General features: G+C 40.3%; 1 protein-coding gene across 3 annotated transcripts; it reads left to right on the top strand.

The window, feature by feature from the left end:
• Positions 1–3,003: 3,003 nt before the first annotated feature.
• On the top strand, positions 3,004–19,403 carry LOC308093789 (1-phosphatidylinositol 4,5-bisphosphate phosphodiesterase delta-1-like). Of its 3 annotated transcripts, none has more exons than XM_080440146.1 (15): positions 3,004–3,266; positions 9,093–9,287; positions 10,002–10,230; positions 10,769–10,898; positions 11,137–11,365; positions 12,443–12,644; positions 13,146–13,290; positions 13,390–13,542; positions 14,248–14,403; positions 14,588–14,747; positions 15,309–15,425; positions 15,668–15,846; positions 17,300–17,432; positions 18,033–18,182; positions 18,448–19,403. In XM_080440146.1, exons 1-15 carry the CDS (start codon positions 3,236–3,238, stop codon positions 18,537–18,539), a joined length of 2,301 nt encoding a protein of 766 aa, XP_080296272.1. In that variant the 5' UTR covers positions 3,004–3,235; the 3' UTR covers positions 18,540–19,403. The 3 variants fall into 3 exon arrangements, with proteins under 3 accessions (XP_080296272.1, XP_080296270.1, XP_080296271.1); XM_080440144.1 differs by lacking the exon at positions 3,004–3,266 and adding an exon at positions 6,674–6,807; XM_080440145.1 differs by lacking the exon at positions 3,004–3,266 and adding an exon at positions 6,675–6,807 and having other exon boundaries at positions 9,093–9,257.
• Positions 19,404–19,773: the final 370 nt, after the last annotated feature.

Below are 19,773 nucleotides of genomic sequence, written 5' to 3'. Positions count from 1 at the left end.
TTTTATTGGAGTATTTCCATTGTTGAATTGTTTGAAAACTTTCATCTGCTATTTTCAAAAGATTTGTATACATTTTATAATTTTGAAAACGTGTAGGCTACATGTGAAATGGGACTTTTTGTAAATGAGTAGGCTACTTTTACTTTCGGTACTTTAAGTATATTGTGATGCCAATACTTTTGTACTTTTACTCAAGTACATTTTGAATGCAGGACTTTTACTTGCAACAGAATATTTCTACACTACGGTATTGATACATAAACAATGTGAGTATTTCTTCCAACACTGGAACTCTAGAGAAGCTTTTGTTTTCTGTTAGAAAGCAGTAAAGTTTTACAGCAAAATCCTTGATTTGGAGTGAAATGGTTCTTGTTGTAAGTTTAGAGATCTTGAATCACAGCCAGCACTCAACAACCCTTTAGCCTACAAGCAAACCAGCAGAAAAGGACTTTCTCTGAACTCACTAAGCAGTGCAATGTCATGTGCAGGCGGTTAGTATATAAGTAAAATATGTCTTTAACATTCTTTTCATTTGGTTATTCTTCGTGCTATAGTTTATATTGTCATTGACCTTCATCACATTTGCACACACCCATATTTACATAACACACAGTATTCTTTCCCTACAGTTAACCATGCAGGTGCATTGGTGACAAGAGGCGCTCCTTTCTTTCTCAGAATCTGTCGGAACTGGGACATTTTCAGCAGGGAACATGACTTCCACCCCTCCCTGAAGTACAGCCATGATGACACCCTTGAACAAGGCACTGAAACAGCTCAATGGTTCCATTTGAGCTGCTCAGTGTCCCACAGTATATAAAACATTGTTTCTCAACATGGGGTCTGGGGACCCCAGGGGTCCTTGAGGGGTTTCCAGGGGGTCCCCAGCTAAATGATTGATAGTTGAGAACCAAATGGACCCTTACAGGTCTGTAACTGAGAGTGTACAAATGGAACCAAATTTGGTTCCATTTGTACACTCCCAAAGTTAAACTGATTTATGTGGATTGGGTTGTGGATTGGGGTCCCTGACATGAACATCGTATAAAATGGGGGCCTGTGGCCTAATGCATATGAAACTGGGGGTCATTTAAATTACAAAGGTTGAGAATCACTCGTATAGAAGATCGGTTGACCTTATGAATGTGTTGAGTGTTAATTGTGTGAATGTGAAGCAAGGAAGTGCTGATACAGAGAGTGCAAGCTCAGCAAAATTCTTCCCTGGGAAAAGAAAGAGGCATAATTATCCTCTTCATCTACAGTAGGCCTAATAATATCTTTAGTTGAGAAAAGGTTTCAAGAAAATAACGTAATTTGCCCTAATATTAAATTAATTCAATCTTGTGTTGTCAGACATTCATCAGTGCTGCCAAAAACAGAAGAAAAGAAAAACAGTCTCCATAATTTGCTTCAATGTCTTCTTGCCTGAACATGATGGATTTGAAAGCTGGTGGCTCTTCCCGGAAGCAGCCCCTGACACTATTAAAGCCCACTGCTGACAGTGCGCTGGGGGTAAGCCAGGCCTGAAAGGGAACTGCTGAGAGCCACAACAGCACCCCTCAGCTACTGACTCCCTTGCTATTGTCCTGCCAAGGCTGAGCTGAACATGAAAACGATAGCAAAAACTTCATCTCACCCATTCAGTATAACCTACATTCTAAAATTGTACTGATTGGACATCGGCTACTACAAACCAGCCCTTGGACATGTTTAGCATATGTTTAATAACAAAATTGTCCCAAAACTCTAAAACTACCCTACTCTAATGGTTTTGCTTCACATGCAGCAGCTACATTCTCAACTCTCCACCATGCAGGCAGCATGCAGCATCTTCCTTCTAGTGCTGGCTTGAACTGAGCCTGCTTCAATTAGGCGACACTGTTTTATTAAGCCTTTTATTATATTTGGTTCAAGGATTTTACAATGTGGATTGGGGTCTCAGAGATAAAAATCAGTATCCTGTATCAGACGGGTGTCTGTGTCCTAAATATGGAATTGGGGGTCTTTGAAATGATAGTGGTAATGACTGCTCTGTAATAGCCTACATCTACCATGATTTCCAAACACAGATATTGATCACATTTTGAATTTGTTAAAAATAAATAGGGTTCTTGTCCCCATAGACATAATATCAGTACAATTACTATTGTTGGAACTTGGAAGCTCTTGGCAAAGGTAAAGTGTAAAGAACATCAAAATTGGATATGTTATGGTTGTGCAATTATAGCCTACTAAATTAACCAGAATCTGCATAGTGAGCTTGATTATTATTCAAGCTAGGTCTACTTATTTCATTTAGTAGACCTATATGGGCCCTGACTTTACACAATATGGGCATATATGCAGTGGTACTATAAAGTAACTAAGTAGGCTACATTTACCCAAATACTGTACTTAAGTATAATTTTGAGGTATTTTTTACTTTACCGGAGTATTTCCAATTTCAGTACTTATACTTATACTCCACTACATCTCAGAAGCAAATATTTTACTTTTACTCCACTACAATTATTTGAAAACTTAGTTAGTTACTGGTTACTTTGTAGATTTAGATTATTATTACAAAACATACATTAACCACTTCAGCCCTATTTGAACATCACCATGTGTTGTGAGCTTGTAGATCTGCTATTTTCAAAAGACTTGTATACATTTGAAAACTTGTGAAATGGGACATTCTGCATAATGATACATTCCTATACCAATACCTTTGCACCTTTACTTAAGTAAATTTAGAATTCCGTACTTTTACTTGTAACAGAGTCTTTCTACATTGAGGTATTGATACTTTTACTTAGGTGAAACATGTGAGTAGGCTACTTTTTCCAATTCCATCACTGGTGTGCACCATACTGATCAAGCCACTCAAGTATCCAATGTGTCATCATCACAGATTCACAGCTCACATAGCAGGCTTGTCAAACCGGTGTTGACGCCTGTAGGAGTGTCACCTCACCGCCACTATTGAAACTGGCCAAGCGAAAACACCTGTTTTAACCAACGCAACATACCGCACTGCGCCCTCGTTGTGTGTGTGGAGTGGAGGCTTCGCTTCGGACGGTTTGGTTCCTGTTTTACAAATAAAAGTGAACAAATCCGAGTCGAGCAGCACAGTGAGCACACATGGAAGTTTGTCATCGCGCATACTGAGAGAAAGAAACGACAAAACAACTTGACCTGATACGGAGATTTCGTTTATTTTTTTTTATAAAACAAAGACCGTGGGACTGGGAGGATGGAGACGAACGGAATCACCAACAAAAGTGGTAAGAGAAACCTGAGAGAAATGCTGTATTAGTGTTGTATGCTCACAGTCACATCATCATTAGTGATACTGATACATTTCATTAGTTTACTACCTGAAAGCCGGGTGTCGCTTGCAGGCTAGCTGGTGGTAGAACAGTTCTTTTTAGCAAGCATGCACAGGTGGAAAGTATCTTAAGTACATTTACTCAAGTACTGTACTGTACAATTTTGAGGTATTTTTACTTTACTGGAGCATTTCCAATTTTCAGTACTTTTACTTCTACTCCACTACATCTTGGAGACACATTTTGTAGCCTACTTTTACTCCACTACAATCATTTGAAAACTTTGGTTACTAGTTTACAGATATAAATTATTGTATTAGACACATTTTTCATAGGCTATTTTCAAACATTTTAGTACTTTTACTTTTGGTAAGTGTACTTTGATGCCAATACTTTTATACTTTTACTCGAGTAACATTTTGAACACAGGCCTTTTACTTGTAACAGAGTATTTCTACAGCAAAATATAAGTAAAATACCTGAGTAGCCAACTTCTTCCACCATGCATTGGCATGCACCTTGCACACCCTTTTGCAAAGGCATATAAATTAAGCTTTTAAGCTTTACACGCTGTTCAATTTGTGATCTCATACTATATGAACCTAACTTTGCCATTTGATGTGGTTAATAAATCTCCCCATACTACATTTTACTCTTCCCCTATAATGTCGCAACCCCCCTATTGTGTAGGCTAGCTTACTGGCAGAACAAGATCATGTAGGGATTTATTTATTTATTTTGTTTTGTGCCAAAAGGTGTGGCCCTTTTTTTTCTTTCACATTCCGTCTTTCTGCAAATATAGCCTAGCCTAGGTCTACTCATAGTCTACAAATAGGCTATAGAAAGCAGTGGTGGGAAGTAACTAAGTACATTTACTCAAGTACTGTACTAAAGTAAAATTGAGGTACTTTTACTTTACTTGAGTATTTCCAATTTTCAATACTTTTACTTCTACTCCACAAGGCAAATATTGTACTTTTACTCCACTACAATTATTTAAAAACTTGAGTTACTAGTTACTTTGTAGATTTGAATTATTATTACAAAACATACATTAAGCACTTCAGTCCTATTTAAACTTGTGATCTACAAGCTAACAACGCCTTGCGATGGGAGCTTGTAGATCTGCTATTTTCAAAATATTTTAATAAATGTTATACCTTGTGAAACAGGACATTCTGCATAATGAGTAGCATACTTTTGGTACTTTAAGTATATTTTGATGCCAATACTTTTGTACTTTTACTCAAGTACATTTTGATTACCAGACTTTTAACAGAGTATTTCTACATTGCAGTATTGATACTTTTACTTTAGTACAAAAACTTTTTCCACTTTGATATAAAGTCCACACATCGAAAGTGTTGTTTTATTGGTAAAAAGGCCAGAATGTAGCCTAATATTCCTCTATAAAATGCTGGCAATATGAAACCCTGTGGAATAGGGTTACGGTTCCTAAGTGCTCCGGGGGATTTGGGTGTCATGCAACACACAGGCTAGGTGTCATTTAGGCTAGCCTATATTAGAAGGCATTTACAAGTTACAACTACTGTATAATGGCCTTTTGCCCCTAGCTTCCGATTCTTCTAGGCTATAAGTGTTTAATAATCTCATCAGTTAGAAGAAGAAAGAGAAAGAAAAAAAGATGACCTTAACTGAAGTCATCCGACTTTCAGTTTGTTACCCAATGAGTTAACTATAGGCCTAATGATTAATACATTTGGCATTGCATTGCAATCTTGATTCGAGGAAATAAAAAACAGGCCCAATTGAAAACAACACTTCAGGTTCAATAAATCAATTGAACCTGAAGTTGCTATTTTGGTTGGATAGGGATTTAATTAAATAAGAAGAGGCTACATAGTGTTAACTAGAGCAACTATGCTTCTTGGCAATAACTTTTATACGGTTGGAAAGACTATTTAATTCCCTTTTTTAAATGGTGCCCCATTTGTAAGGAACATTCAGCGCAGATGCATATGTTGCACCCATGAAAAATGTGACTAGTCTCTGCAAATGCCACAAAGCTTATTCTGTTGTTGCTATTGTTTTGATCTTCCTATACCTCAGGTACCCATAGTAGGTCCTACCTGGGGGTACATGAGGTACATGATGGGGTACATACCCATTACCTACCACAGGATCAAACTCTTGAGGCCTCCAGGCTATTAAGGGGCCATTCCATAATCTTATATGAGAGACAGACCTTCATTCAAGTTTATTTATATAGCACATTTAAAAACAACGGCAGTTGAGTGCTTTCCAAGAGACAATAGCAACACATAGACCGTAGTATTCACAAAGCAATAATAAAAGCCTGTAGCGTAACAGGAAAACAAAAACAAATAGAAACAAAACTACAACAAACAATAACCTCAAACTCTGTTTAAAAGCAAGAGAAAAAGGTGGGTCTTTAGATTGGATTTGAAATTGGTGGGTTTCAAATGGTGGGGCTTGCCTTAAAGTGGAATGGGAGATTATTCCAAAGCTTTGGTGCGGCTACGGAGAAGGCCCGGTCACCTTTTGGTTTTGAAGGTTTGTTTGGGGAAATGAAAGGAGTTTCTGAGTGGATGATCTAAGTAACCTAGTGGCAGGATCGAGGGGAGGTTAACAGATTGGAAATGTATATGGATACTGGATACATACACCTGCTGGCCTCAGAGAGGGCTGAGGGGAACCACCTATAGGACTTAAAATGCCAGATTTGTTTTTTAAGGCTTTACATAATATCACCACTAGATGGAACCCTTGTACAATCGATCTCAAACCATTTCTGTAGACGGTAGACGCCTAACCTTGCTTCACCAGGCTTACCAGGAAAAGTATGAAAAGTAGAAACCTGTTTAACGAAAGAATATGTAAACTAATTTAGCATTTTATGAAAAACGATTGCATCACGTTAGACAAAAGTTTAACTATGCCAATTTGCATGACTATCTCATTTGTGAGGCCTGAATTTACCTCCGCAGATCAATAAAGCTTATCTATATGGCGCACGATTCTCTCATGCTCGAGAAATAAAAGCGCAGGCAGGCATAGCTCCATAAAGAACCTCTCACTCCGCTATATACAGGAGCTGTATGGCGGAGTGAGAGGTTCTTTATGGAGCTAACAGCTAAGGCAGGCATAAAAGTCAATATCTTGCTACTGAACAAGAGGCTTATCCAGTCACCAACGTGCAGAAACTGTAAACAGATGTGCTGTTTTCTCAACTTCGGTGCCAAGAAAGAAAGGAGTGCATGTGGCTGAACTTTGACTTGACTTGTACACGCCCTTCTAATCTACAGCCACACATCGATCCAGACTGAGACTCCATACATATTGTGACTGTAGTCTAGCAGCTCTAGCTAGTGTTTTTAATTTACCCACGTTATTGTAACATACAATCAAGACAATATGCAATGCTTAACAAGGGAGCCAGAGCGCAGCAAATCGGAGGAAAAACTCGATCGTGCACGAAGCCAGCACCAGACACGTATGAACGTGAAGCGTTTGGGTAAGTAAATCATAACGGACTAATGATCCACAACGCCGACCTGAATGGGATTAGCAGCAATAAATGTCGTTGTTGTTACACTCTAGTCTAGAGACTACAACAAGTAGCCAGACTAATACTGAGTGTGTTGCGACTTGCGAGGTAGACAGTAGTTTATGAAATGTTTATAATTGGCCGGACAGGGTGCGTTGAAGACGCGAAATCACAACGCGAAATCACAACGTCTTGATACAGGAGACGGTTTGTTTGCAGTGATCTAAACGGCTCCAACAATTGACCAACAACAAAGCTCAACTCCATGCCATCAGGGTTGTCCGACGCAACTTCCCCTGGCTGTCGCCACGGTACCAAATTAATTACACAATAAACGAACATGAACCAACATTAACCATAAATGACTTAATCTGTTTCCTAAACTAAATATCACACCACACACACACACACACACACACACACACACACACACACACACACACACACACACACACACACACACACACACACACACACACACACAATTCTAAACTGTTCGGGCGCGGGAAGGGGGGGCTATGGGTTTTTTTTTTTTGTAAATAAAAAAAATACTTATCATTTTTAAAGTCTATACACACACATATATATATTAAAACAATGATGTATTTAACTTTGGAGAATAAAATATTTGCTGAAAAAGGTGAAAAAAAGTGGAAAAAACGCAAAAAAATGTTTTAAAAAATCGAGCGCGTGCGCAAGTCCCCCGCCCAGCCCCAGCCCCCCTTGGAATAAATGACTTCCAGCGCGCCTGATGTTCTGCATAGTAGTGTATATCTGTCAGCCATTTAATGTCACTATGAATTGAGTACACAAGGACCCCATTTGAAACAAGCCGTTCGGCTTTCATGGGCTTTTTAATCTTATTTAGTTGACCTTGTATTTAAACTGTACTTTCATGTGCTTTTTCTCTGCAAACTTCTAAATAAATTAATCATCAATCATCAACACACACACACACACACACACACACCTGAGGGGTTTCACTGTACCCAGTAACCCTTTGCACACAGAAGTCCTGAGTCAGATGCCTCCTTGGCTTCCCAGTCCGGGTAGGCTCTGCTGCCCCAGTGGGAGGGTCATCTGGTGTGAGGGGTCTCTCTGTATCCCCCTGGTTCTCTTTGGTGCTGGCGAGGGGACGGTAAAGGTGCTAGCCGGTTCCGAAGGAAGACTACCATACCCACCCAGACACACACCAGGTGCACTCTAGGGGTTTTCGCCAGCATAATACAAGACCCAATTCATTCCCGCCCACTGTGGTCTGCAGTTCTCGACCTAACATCAAGGCAGTGGCAGTCATAGAGTGCAATGCATTTTGTCCTTGACTGCGGTCCACAGGATCAGGGGCAAGTGGAGGTCCCAGTCCTTCTGCCGGCGGTCGGATAGATCAGCGAGGGTGTTATTAAACCACCATTTATTTCCGTCACTCTGGGAGTGTAGAGGGGTCATTGTCCTCGGAGCGTCATGGCAACCAGACTGGGAATGGGGAGTGTCAGGCAGGTCCCTAGGTGAACCAGAGAAGTTCCTGTGTAGATGAGGGCTTGGCACCGAGCACCATTCACCTGAATTTCCCTCGGGGGATAAATAAAGGTTTATCTTATCTTATGTAATTTGCATGATTCACTACTTTGTGAGCGCTATGGAGAAGTAGAAACTGCTGCTGAGCAAGCATCTTTAATTGATTGGGATATATTGGGATGTATTGTTGCCTGGATACTGGACAATCTTGTTCAGCCTAAATAGTGTGCACACACAGTCACCACAATGTGCACAAACGGATGTGCTGTTTTCTCAACTTCGCTGCCAAGAAAGGAGTGCATGTGTTGAGTAGACTTATACACACCCTTCTATACAGAGATTGGTCCATACTTAGTACAAATAGTCTTACTAGTGTTTTACCCATGATATCGTAGAATAAGTCAATATGCAATGCTTAAAAAGAGAACCAGAGCACAGCAGATCAGAGGAATTACTGTACCATGCACGAATCCAGAACATGAATGTGAAGCTTGTAGGTAAGTTATAGTAGGCTCGTAGCCTAATACACTTATGATTCAACAGGATGGTATTATCAGATGCTGTGGGCAAATGGAGCTTTCACCTGCTGTTGTTATACTTTGTCTAGACGAAGTGTGGTAGGCTACTGTTGTGACAGTTATGAAAAGATATGCCTAAGAGGCCTCATAATCAGACTTGTTGTCTGTTTCACACCTGTAAAACCTTGTCTTTTGCTTTCTGTTTGTGATTTCTGAAAGGCATGGAAGGAGATGTAGACCTCCAGTTTCTTCTGTCAGGGGGAGACCTCCTCAAAGTCCGCTCCCCATCCTGGAAGAAAACCCGCTTCTACAAACTACAAGAAGACTGCAGAACCATGTGGCACGAATCCAAGAAGACCTTTAAGACTAAGTCGAACCAGACCTGTGAGTGCTGCCCCAGCATTCCACCTTCATGTGTGTGTGACCAACGAAACTCCACCGAATCGCCGCCGAATAATGCTAAGTGGTGTTGTGGTGGATCAGGTCTCACATTTCCACAGATGTCTTTTTCTATACGAGTATAGATAGTAAAGATATATCAGATGCCGACTGATTCAACAAGTTTGCTCTTAATTAACAACACCTGATACATTTGGTTTTGGGACATTTAGGCTATTAATAATTCCCATGCACTACAATTAACAGACATCGGACTGGTTTATTGGCGGTTATTGATAGATTGAGAACATTAATTTGTTCACCTAATCACAGTGTTTTAAAACACTTCTCATTTCTTAAAACAAAGTCTTCATAATATTGCACCAGGCTGCATGGGCTATTGCTGATAATCTTGACTAATCTAGGCGTGGTTAGACAGAAGTCAAATAAAAAGATGTCGATAAGAAGTGAGGAAACCTCTAAGCAACCGAAGCTTTTGAATTACAATAGAAGGTGTCTCGTGAGACATTCACAATGAACCTTTAACTGTTTTTGTTAGTATTTGTCAGGCCTAGGTGTTGGACTCCTTTTATATTCTTAAATTAGTTATGATCTTATCATGGGTTTGAAGTTCTGTTTATGCACCATAACGTGTGGTTCTTTGCATTTAATGCTTAGTGTCACACCATTACACAGCTCTCTATTTCAGACTGGTAAACTCAATTCAACCTAATTGTATCCGTTCCGTAGTCTCCCTCGACGACATCTCAGCCGTACGGCCTGGCCGTCAGACAGAGGGGCTGAAGAAGTACACAGAGGAGCAGGTGGAGGGACGCTGCTTCTCCATCGTCTTCAAGAGCCGACGTAAGAACCTGGACCTGATCGCCAGCTCCGAAGAGGAGGCCAAACAGTGGATCAACAGCCTGGAGAAAATCATTGCCACCATGACCAACCTCAGCAGTCAGCAGAAGACTGAACAGTATCCTCACCATGATGGAGATTATAATATAATGCTGGACACAAAACATCTGCACATGTTATGTGTAGATGTTTTGCAGCGTCTACGTTTTGGACATTTTAGGCATTTAGTAGATGCCCCTTAACACATTGACTGCCAGAATTATTTCATATTTTTTTAGCCAGTGCCAGAGTTTTTCATTGGAAAAAAAAAAGTACTCAGGAGCCGAAATACAGACTTTTTAAGTTTTAAGTTAACAAGGAAGTGGATAGGAGTCTAGATCTTCAACTAATCATATCTCCTTGGTCTTTGGGTGAAATTGGAAAAAAAAAACATTAAAAAAAAAATGTAAACGTAGATCTACGCGATTAAAGCGGTTCGCGTAGATCTACGTGATTGGCAGTCAATGTGTTAATAGAATGACTTGCAGTACTAGTACAAGAATAGTATCCAAAGTTAATTTACTTGTTAATAAAACTTTTTGTTTTGTTTACGTCGCACATTTCATTGTGCTATACAATATTGAGAACATAACCTCCTTACATTATCAATACTTCAGTTGGATCTTCAACTGCATGAGGAAAGCAGACAAGAACAGCGATGACAAGCTGAGTCAGAAAGAGATAAAAGACCTCCTGCATCTAATCAACGTGGAGGTGGATGACAGCTATGCAGAAATACTCTTCAAGGTGAAGAAGCTTTATTAGTGATTGGGAAACATCAGTGATTGTTTTTTATCAACAGTGACACTCAACTGTTGACAATCCGATGTAAGAAAGCATGTGACAATGTGTTGCAGCAGCAAATACTAGGTTATGTATAAACAAGTGATTAATTACTTTTGATTTGAGTTAAATTAACACTGTGTATTTTTACTGTGTATCTTTGCCCCAAAAACGTACAAACCTGCAAATTTCCACCATACAGGAATGTGACAAATCCAAATCTGGCTTCCTGGCCGGAGAGGAGATAGAACATTTCTATGAGATGTTGACCCACCGAGAGGAGATTGAAGTGATTTATGAGGAGTACGCTAAAACCACCGGCTTCATGAGCGCTGAGAACTTGCTGGAGTTCCTGATCAAGGAACAGAGAGAGAAAGCCACGCTGGCAGACGCACACAAACTCATTGAGAAGTACGAGCTTGATGAAAAAGGTGATGATAAACTGATCTGAGGTGATGGGTTGTTTTTGCAAATGACACAGGTACTTGTTTATGGCAGTAAATACCGGTTTTGGTTGTTGTTTGGTACTTCTTTGTTTGAAGCACATCATAATTACACATGCAAGAGATGCTTGCCGTGACTATAGAATATGAATTAGTTTTCTCCCAATTTAGTCTTTGTGCCAATAGATCAGCTCTCTCCCCACCCCCAGTTTGTAGTCAATGTTGCTGTTGACCCCTGCTGTTTGGTCTTGGGGAGGGTGCAGACAACCACGTCTCCTATGATTCATAATCTCTGCTGTCAGGCAGAAACCGCCAATGTTCAAAATATTAACTTAAAAAAAAAACATGTTTTTAAAACGACACAATACTGCCTCATCGAAGTTGATATGGAGACTTTATACATTGTCAGATACTTGAATGTATATATTATCATCACTTTACCCAAATACAGTTCAAGTGGAGTTAGGAGGTTTTTGACCATTAATGTGGAGATCGTTCTAATCAATGATGGACAAAACAACGATCCGATCCAATGGAGTTAGGAGGTTTAGTCAGAAGAGCTTTTTAATACATTTCATTGGTTCAATATTTGTAAAACCCACACACAGACATAAAGAGTGTTCAATAGCGCTGATTTATAATAATATACAAAAAAAAACTTGGAAAAATGGAGAGTTGCTTCTTTTCACCTGACAGTGAGGAGTTTCATTGGGGAACACGCGATCCATCCCAGTTCTGCTCCCCGCGGAACAGGCGCCCTGACAAACCTTTAGGAGTTGCTAGTGCAGCGACCGAACAGATGGCTTCCCACCCGCGAACACGACCAATTGTGTTCATTGTTACCAATTGTGTTCATTGTGCCAAGCCCGAGGCACTGTGGAGGATTCAAACCCTTATTATATGTCCATGTTGGTGGTGGAACCTTACCCCTGCCACACCTGGAAGACCATCAGATTACTATTTAAACTAAACGCTATGTAATGAGAGAGTTTATGCTCTCACCAAATGCTGTTAACACACCATCCCCATTTCTTTATTTTGTTTTTATTTCTTCACAATCCTCAGCCAAAGTCAAGAACCTGCTTAGCAAAGATGGCTTCCTGATGTACCTGCACCAGCCAGAGGGCTTGATTCTAAACCCAGACCATAAGCAGGTGTACCAGGACATGAGTCAGCCCCTCAACCACTACTTTATCTCCTCCTCGCACAACACCTACCTCCTGGAGGACCAGCTCAAAGGACCCAGCAGCACAGAGGCCTATGTCAGGTAAACACTTTTAACATATGAACCCTTATGGGTGATTCCCTGCTGTTCTAACTTTTTAGATGTGTGTTAGATGTGTGTTCCACAATCCTGTGACCATAGGTCTTGAATCAGATAAAGACAAAGCTGTAATCTGTAAGGTAATTGCAACTGTAAGACGTACAATTTGAATCCTGGTCTTCCGCATGGGAGACAAAACATCTACCGTTCAAGAGGGGATCCCTGCTTGGCCATGGCAGATATTGGGATTATGAGCTTCAGGCAGGGCTACTGACACCAGGATTGAAATCTCTCAATGGAACAATAAGTAGACCCCCTCCAGCCACTGCAGATGTGCTAGTTATATTGAATTAACATACTCCACCATACAGACTGGTCAAAATAAAGTTTTATTCATTAAAAAAAGTTCCAGATTGCAGCTCTAAGGCTGTTGTAGTCAACCCCTGATGAGTCTCCAGTTCAATACCGGTGTGACTCAGTCAATCATGACATTTGTCCTGGCAGGGCACTTCTCAAGGGCTGTCGCTGCGTGGAGTTGGACTGTTGGGATGGATCAGACAATGAGCCGGTGATTTACCATGGATACACCCTAACCTCCAAAATCCTCTTCAGAGACGCCATCAAGGCCATCAAGGACTACGCCTTCGAGGTGTGTGTTGTAGAATAGATCAAATGTAGCTGTACTGTGAAGGTGGGAGACCGCCTGTTTGCTCTGGGCTTACTTGTATTATCTTCAACTGTCCCCTAGACGTCTGATTACCCAGTGATCATTTCCCTGGAGAACCACTGTAGCGTGGAGCAGCAGAAAGTCATGGCCCACCACATGAGCTCCATCCTGGGCGTCGCTCTGCTAACCCAGCCCCTGGGTGACACTATGCCCACTGGCTTCCCATCTCCTGAGGTATGTATATGTATCTGTGTTGACGGATGTTCTTGTTGTTGAAAGAAAATGAATTTATGCTCATTTTTACAATATCATTGCAGAGAATTGCATCTTTCCTCAATATCTTATTAGAGAACCATTCTAAGATTCTCACTACGGTTGTGATTGTATTCAAATTTATGGGATAATACTGCAGCAATATTCAAATAAATGACTTTAGTAAGAGGAAAGTGTGTGTGTGTGTGTGTGTGTGTGTAACAGCTACAGTACAACCCTTAGGTATAAGGCATGTGAAATACTGTGAGTTAGTGCTAGTGTGTGTGTGTGTGTGTGTGTGTGTGTGTGTGTGTGTGTGTGTGTGTGTGTGTGTGTGTGTGTGTGTGTGTGTGTGTGTGTGTGTGTGTGTGTGTGTGTGTGTGTGTGTGTGTGTGTGTGTGTGTGTGCTTGCGCATATGTGGAGATAATTTAGCATGGACTTTGACCTATTGTTTCTGCACTTTACTTGGCCATCATTTATTGCTTTTGCATTTTGCAATAGAACTGGTGGGATATTATTTTTAACAAGCTATTGTATTGCTATGTCTGATTTGTAATGTTTTGGTTTTATAATTCATGTGCCTGGCATGTGTGGTTTATTGTGGCTGCAAACCGAATTTCCCCTAGAGGGACAATAAAACCGAACCTTGAGCCGTGTGTGTGTGTGTGTGTGTGTGCGTACTCCAGGATCTGAAAGGCAGATTCCTGATCAAAGGGAAGAGGTTGGCTAAACTGGAAGCCAGCTTCGCTCCTGCGGCCCCACTCGATGAAGTGGCTGATGTGACAGAAGAGGAAGAATCAAATGATGAAGAAGAAGAAGCAGCAGAAGAACCGAAAAAGAAGGTAGGCTGACATCAAAGGCCAGTGAAACAAATTTGTAGGATTTTCTTTTTCCCAGACATTTCTTTCTTTAGCCTAATTAATGCTTCATCACACGATGGTGTCCATTGCTAAGAAATAACTGTCTTTCGAAGCTGGCGACAAAGCTTCAATTAGGCTTTAATCTTCACTTCCATTGTACCTGCAGAAGGGAAAAAAGCTTAAACTAGCGAAAGAGCTCTCTGACATGGTGGTCTACTGCAAGAGTGTCCACTTCCACGGCTTCGAGGATGCCCAAGACAACCTGGGTTTCTATGAGATGTCTTCCTTCAAAGAGGGAAAAGCGGTGAAGCTGGCAGAGGAGTCAGGTGAGGATAATCTGTGACCGTCACTGGTCTCAACAAGAACGTTTTGCTCCATTTAATCTTGGACTGTATTTCACCTCTACTTCACTGAACTTACAGTAGTCCCATTGCTTTAAGTGCATCAATAAATTAACATGTGAATGAATAAATAGATGGCTTACAACAAGACAAAGAGTCTAAAAGCCCAACTTGCTGCTGCTCCTTATACTCAACTTGAAATTGGTCTGAGGGTGGTGCTAGAATATGATGGGTCATGGGATCACTCAACTAATAAGGGCTCATCTTCCAGAGAACATCGGCAAGTCTCATGGCAATCATTCATTAGATTTTGTTTGATAACTTGTGTGCAAGTGGACACTGACAGTTTGGCTTTAAGGAATACTTCACCCTCAAATGACTTTTCAATTACTCAGCCCGTTATGGCTTGAATACAAGGAGAATTTCTATTTGTATCGCATTTCTTTACGGTTAATGAAGAATCCAAATTCGGGTTCCTCACAAAGAAGTAGAAGCTTTGACAAATTGGAAGACATTGAATTCTTCTCTTTCATGTGTTTTCTCCAGCTAACGGCTACGTCCATCATAATGTGGACAAGTTGAGCCGAATCTACCCTAAAGGCTCCAGGACTGACTCCTCCAACTACAACCCAGTGCCCCTGTGGAACGCCGGCTGTCAAATTGGTACATGATCTCTTTACAAATACCATAAATATACTTTTGTTTATTATTTTGGTGTCAGCATGTTGGCACTGGAAAAACTGTTCTTTAAATTGTGTCTGAATAATCCTGTAAATAAATGTATTAATTCATTCACCAAGACTAAGAAGGGAATGACTCTGATGTATTGTGTATACTGTAGTAGTGCAGTACTATTAAAATGATGAACAGAACACTTACCCATTTCCCTTTTCTTCTTTTTTTAGTGGCGTTGAACTTCCAGACCTCGTGCACAGACATGGACGTGAATCAGGGCAGATTCCTGGATAATGGGAAAAGTGGTTACGTCCTCAAGCCGTCGTACCTCAGGGATCAAACCTCTGAATTTGACCCAATCACCCTGACCCGAGGACCATGGCTGAAGCAAAAGACCCTCCATGTCATGGTGAGATGGTAATCTTGAGGACAGAAATATAGTGTGATAATAAAGGATTTGCTTCTCAACAGTAGCAGTAATGATAAACTTGAATTAGATGGAACTTTTCAAAACTTGTTTAAAAGAAACATGCATAATTATGAAATAGAATACATAAATACAAAAGTAACCATACAACATTTACAAAGGAATTAGACCGAGGAGAGAGATAGAGACTTTTTATTTATTTATAAAGTTGTGTTTTTTATGCAGGTGTGTTTGAAAACCAGGAGAGGGAACTATATGATTCAGATAGGAATAGAGGGAGGGCATCATAGTAGTTCAAGCATGGGGAGAAATACAAGCTTGGATAACATAACATTTTTGTGGTTGATAGTAAGTTTCTCAGAATCAGAAAGTGGTGTTCAGTGATGAAGCTGCACTATACAGGCTGGCTGTTTGTGGGAGTGTCAACTAGAGCAGTGGTTCTCAACCTTTTCAGGCTGCGACCCCCCCATAATAATCATATTTGAACTGGGGACCCCCCACCCTGACAAGCACCTGGAGGGGTTGAGGCATTACATTTTTTACTATCCACAGATAAATATTGTGAAAATTGCCAATACATTTTTGCCTCTTTCTTATATTATTTGACAATTTGGCCAATGTTGGACCACTTCTTTTTGGTATTAAAAAGGTCTTAAAAGTCCTTAAATTTCACTTCACTGTCATCTGGGGACCCCCCCCCCCCCCTCAAAAAAAGAAAAAGGTTAGGGTTAGTTAGTTAGAGTGGCTGTGGTGATGGTCTGCCTTCTTTATAAATACTTAAAGGTAAGGTAAGTGATTTTCTTTAGTTAAAATCAGGGTTAAATAGCTCTATATTCTGATAGTATTTGTTGCTATAGAGTGTTTGTTCAGTAACAGGAGTCTCCATGTCTCTCCTGCTCTTTATTAAACAGAAAATGCATTTTAAGGTCAGGATACCAATTTTATCCAATCAGGATGGAGAACTCAGACAGGATACAGGTTAAAGTGAAATTAGTGATGACAAAGAAATGAGCAGACACATTTGTAACTGGAATACTATAACAATTAAGCTGATAAATGGGTACTCTCTCCTGATTGGCTGAAACTTTGCAACCCACCTGAAAATGTATTTTCTGTTTATTGAAGAGCTGGAGATATAGGAAGACTCCTGTTACTGAACAAACACTCTATATCAATGATTGGTTAACAGACAGACGGATACAGCCGCAAGGTTCCCAGTTCGATCCCGGGCTCCCCCAGCATTAGTGTCAAAGTGTCCTTGAGCAAGATGCTGAACCCCTAATTTCTCCCGATGAGCAGGTTGGTGCCTTGCATGGTTTCCTCCGCCATCGGTGTGTGTGTGTGAATGGGTGAATGTAATGCACAATATGTAAAGAGCTTTGGATAAAAGCGCTATATAAATGCACCATTTACCATGATGTCTCTCTTTTACCAGGTTATATCGGCCCAGCAGTTGCCCAAAGTCAACATGAAGAAATCATCCATTGTGGATCCTCTTGTTAAAGTGGAGGTCTTTGGCGTCCCGGACGATGTGGCTGTGAAAGAGACACAGCACGTTGACAACAACGGTACCATACCTCACAACCTTTCTCTCTATCACTTGTCAAAAACTTTTGGAGCACCACTGATATAGCAACATTACGTTTTTCAGAAAAAAATAGGATTTAGAAGACATTAGAATCGGCCTCAGGTCTTATGGGTTAAATAGCTCTACATTCCCATAGTAATCATTGCTATAGAATGTTTGTTCAGTAACCGGGTCTCTCCCGTTTATTCGGGAAAAGAAAATTCATTTTCAGGTCGGGATACCGATTTCATCCAATCAGGAACGAGAACTCATACAGGACAACAAGGATAAACGAGTGAAATTTGAGAATAAACAAACATTTATGTAAACAATTGGAAATGGAACAAGCTGATGGGTTCTCTCTCCTGTGTAAAGAGAGACCCCTGTTACTGAACAAACAAGCTATAGCAATCATTACTATCAGAATATAGAGCTTTAACTTAATAAAAAAACACGTTTTGTTTTAACCAAAAATATCCCTTAAACCACTTTTAACATACCGCACTGTATTTGTACACTACGGTGTACTGCACATGTTCCCTTTTTTACACTGACATTCATGTCTGTCTGTCTTTCTTAATCTGGTCTTGTTTGTTTCTAGGTTTTAGCCCATCATGGAATGAAAACTTCCAGTTCGATGTGCACGTGCCAGAGTTGGCCCTGGTGCGTTTTGGCATTGAGGACCATGATTCTGCATCTGATAATGAGTTTGTTGGTCAATACACATTACCCTTCACCAGCTTACAAATGGGTGAGTTCGGGAATCAGCATTATGCATGGTATTTCATCGATGGAAACTTCAGATTTTGCATTTCTTTACAAAATATTGGTGAAACATTAGTTATCGGTGGTGTAGCACTCTCCAAAATCTGCCTCGGCCTCTACTCTGTAGTTGAACGTACATGGCCACTATACACACACTGTACAAAGAGTCCTTCATGTCCAGTTTTTGTCTGAAACTAGTGATCCACTATGTGACTCAAATCTCGTTTGTTTTTCCTTCTTCACCCAAACAGGATACAGACAAGTGCCTCTGCTCAACAAAAATGGAGACATTCTTCCCTCAGCTGGACTCTTTGTACATATCATGGTCATTGATGCTGAATAAGATGTTTTCAGTTCGCTGTCCCTCTGTGTGACAAAGACACTACCACCACCAGTATACAAGAAACCTGGTACTGTATTCAGCAGATTCTACTAAGGATTTTTATGCATACTTAACTTTTATTTTAGTTTCTTTATGGAAAGGATTCATAGTTAATTTATTATCTTAATTCAGAGAGGCAGAAAATCACTATCCTCAAGCTATGACAATGACAGTTGCTGACAACCGAAGTCCTCCAACTGCAATTGGAGTTTGTTTGTTTTTGTTTTTTGGGTGGGATGCACACACTATTTCCTACACTTTATAATGCTGCATAATATTAAGCATATTGAATCGCATTACACAGGGACTGCATTGTACAAACGTATGTTCTAATTGGTTTATAATTGGCTGCATTAGTATTGAAATATCTTCAGGTTGTAATGGTTTTTTAAGCTGCTTGTCCTGCATTTCTAGTAAGTATTGTATTATCTGTCTGTTTTAGATATTGTTACTCAAGTTGCCATTTAATGAATAGTATGGAAAAACCAGCATGATATAACTATGAGAGTGACGACACTAGCGTTGACTCCCATTGTAAGAATGGAATGCGGAAGTTCTCTTTCCATCTCAATGAGGAAGTTCCAATGTTTGGAACTGCAGGAGGCAACATCCCGCTTTGCAGCGAGCTCGTGACGCAACTCTCTCTCTATATCGCTGGGAAAAACATAAGACGGCATACTATAAATCAAAGACGTATGTACGTGCTCAGTTTTTAGCTGTGTTCATCAGCAATGATTCACATTTAGAGATATTTTCTGATTGTACTTCTTGATATTAACGTTTTGTAAAAATCCACGGTCTGATAAAAATGTTGAAATCTCTGAATACCTCTCTTGTTTTGTTTAACATTTAAATTCCTTTCAATTCGATGGTGTAGTAGGGTATGGCAAACCTGTGCACTGTAAGTGTGTATATGGTACCATAGATTTAAGCACTGACATTGGTGTTTTAAGTTTTGTTTCTTTTATTTTAACCATCCTGAAACACAGAGGAAAGACTCCCACACAGCATACTCTAGGGCAGGGGCTCTTCAGCAAGGGGTCCGGGACCACTAGGGTGTCCTCAGAGTTACTACAGGGGGGCTGCCAATTCTTTGTGTGATAGAAACACTTTTTATTATTACATTAATGCACTTGAACCCTAGCATCCCTATTCTGAGCAGAACTTTAGCCAAAAATAGCAGGCATTGTGAGCT

Source organism: Gymnoscopelus braueri (genome assembly GCF_963280865.1).
Source record: "Gymnoscopelus braueri genome assembly, chromosome: 10".
Lineage (NCBI taxonomy): Eukaryota > Metazoa > Chordata > Actinopteri > Myctophiformes > Myctophidae > Gymnoscopelus > Gymnoscopelus braueri.
This window is presented reverse-complemented; position numbering and strand designations above follow the sequence as displayed.

Coding starts and splice junctions, on each gene's coding strand:
- LOC308093789 (XM_080440144.1), top strand. CDS start 6,708: ATGCAATGCTTAACAAGGGAGCCAGAGCGCAGCAAATCGGAGGAAAAA. Junction 10,899..11,136: donor ATGCAGAAATACTCTTCAAG/GTGAAGAAGCTT, acceptor TCCACCATACAG/GAATGTGACAAATCCAAATC. Junction 13,543..14,247: donor CTGGCTTCCCATCTCCTGAG/GTATGTATATGT, acceptor TGCGTACTCCAG/GATCTGAAAGGCAGATTCCT.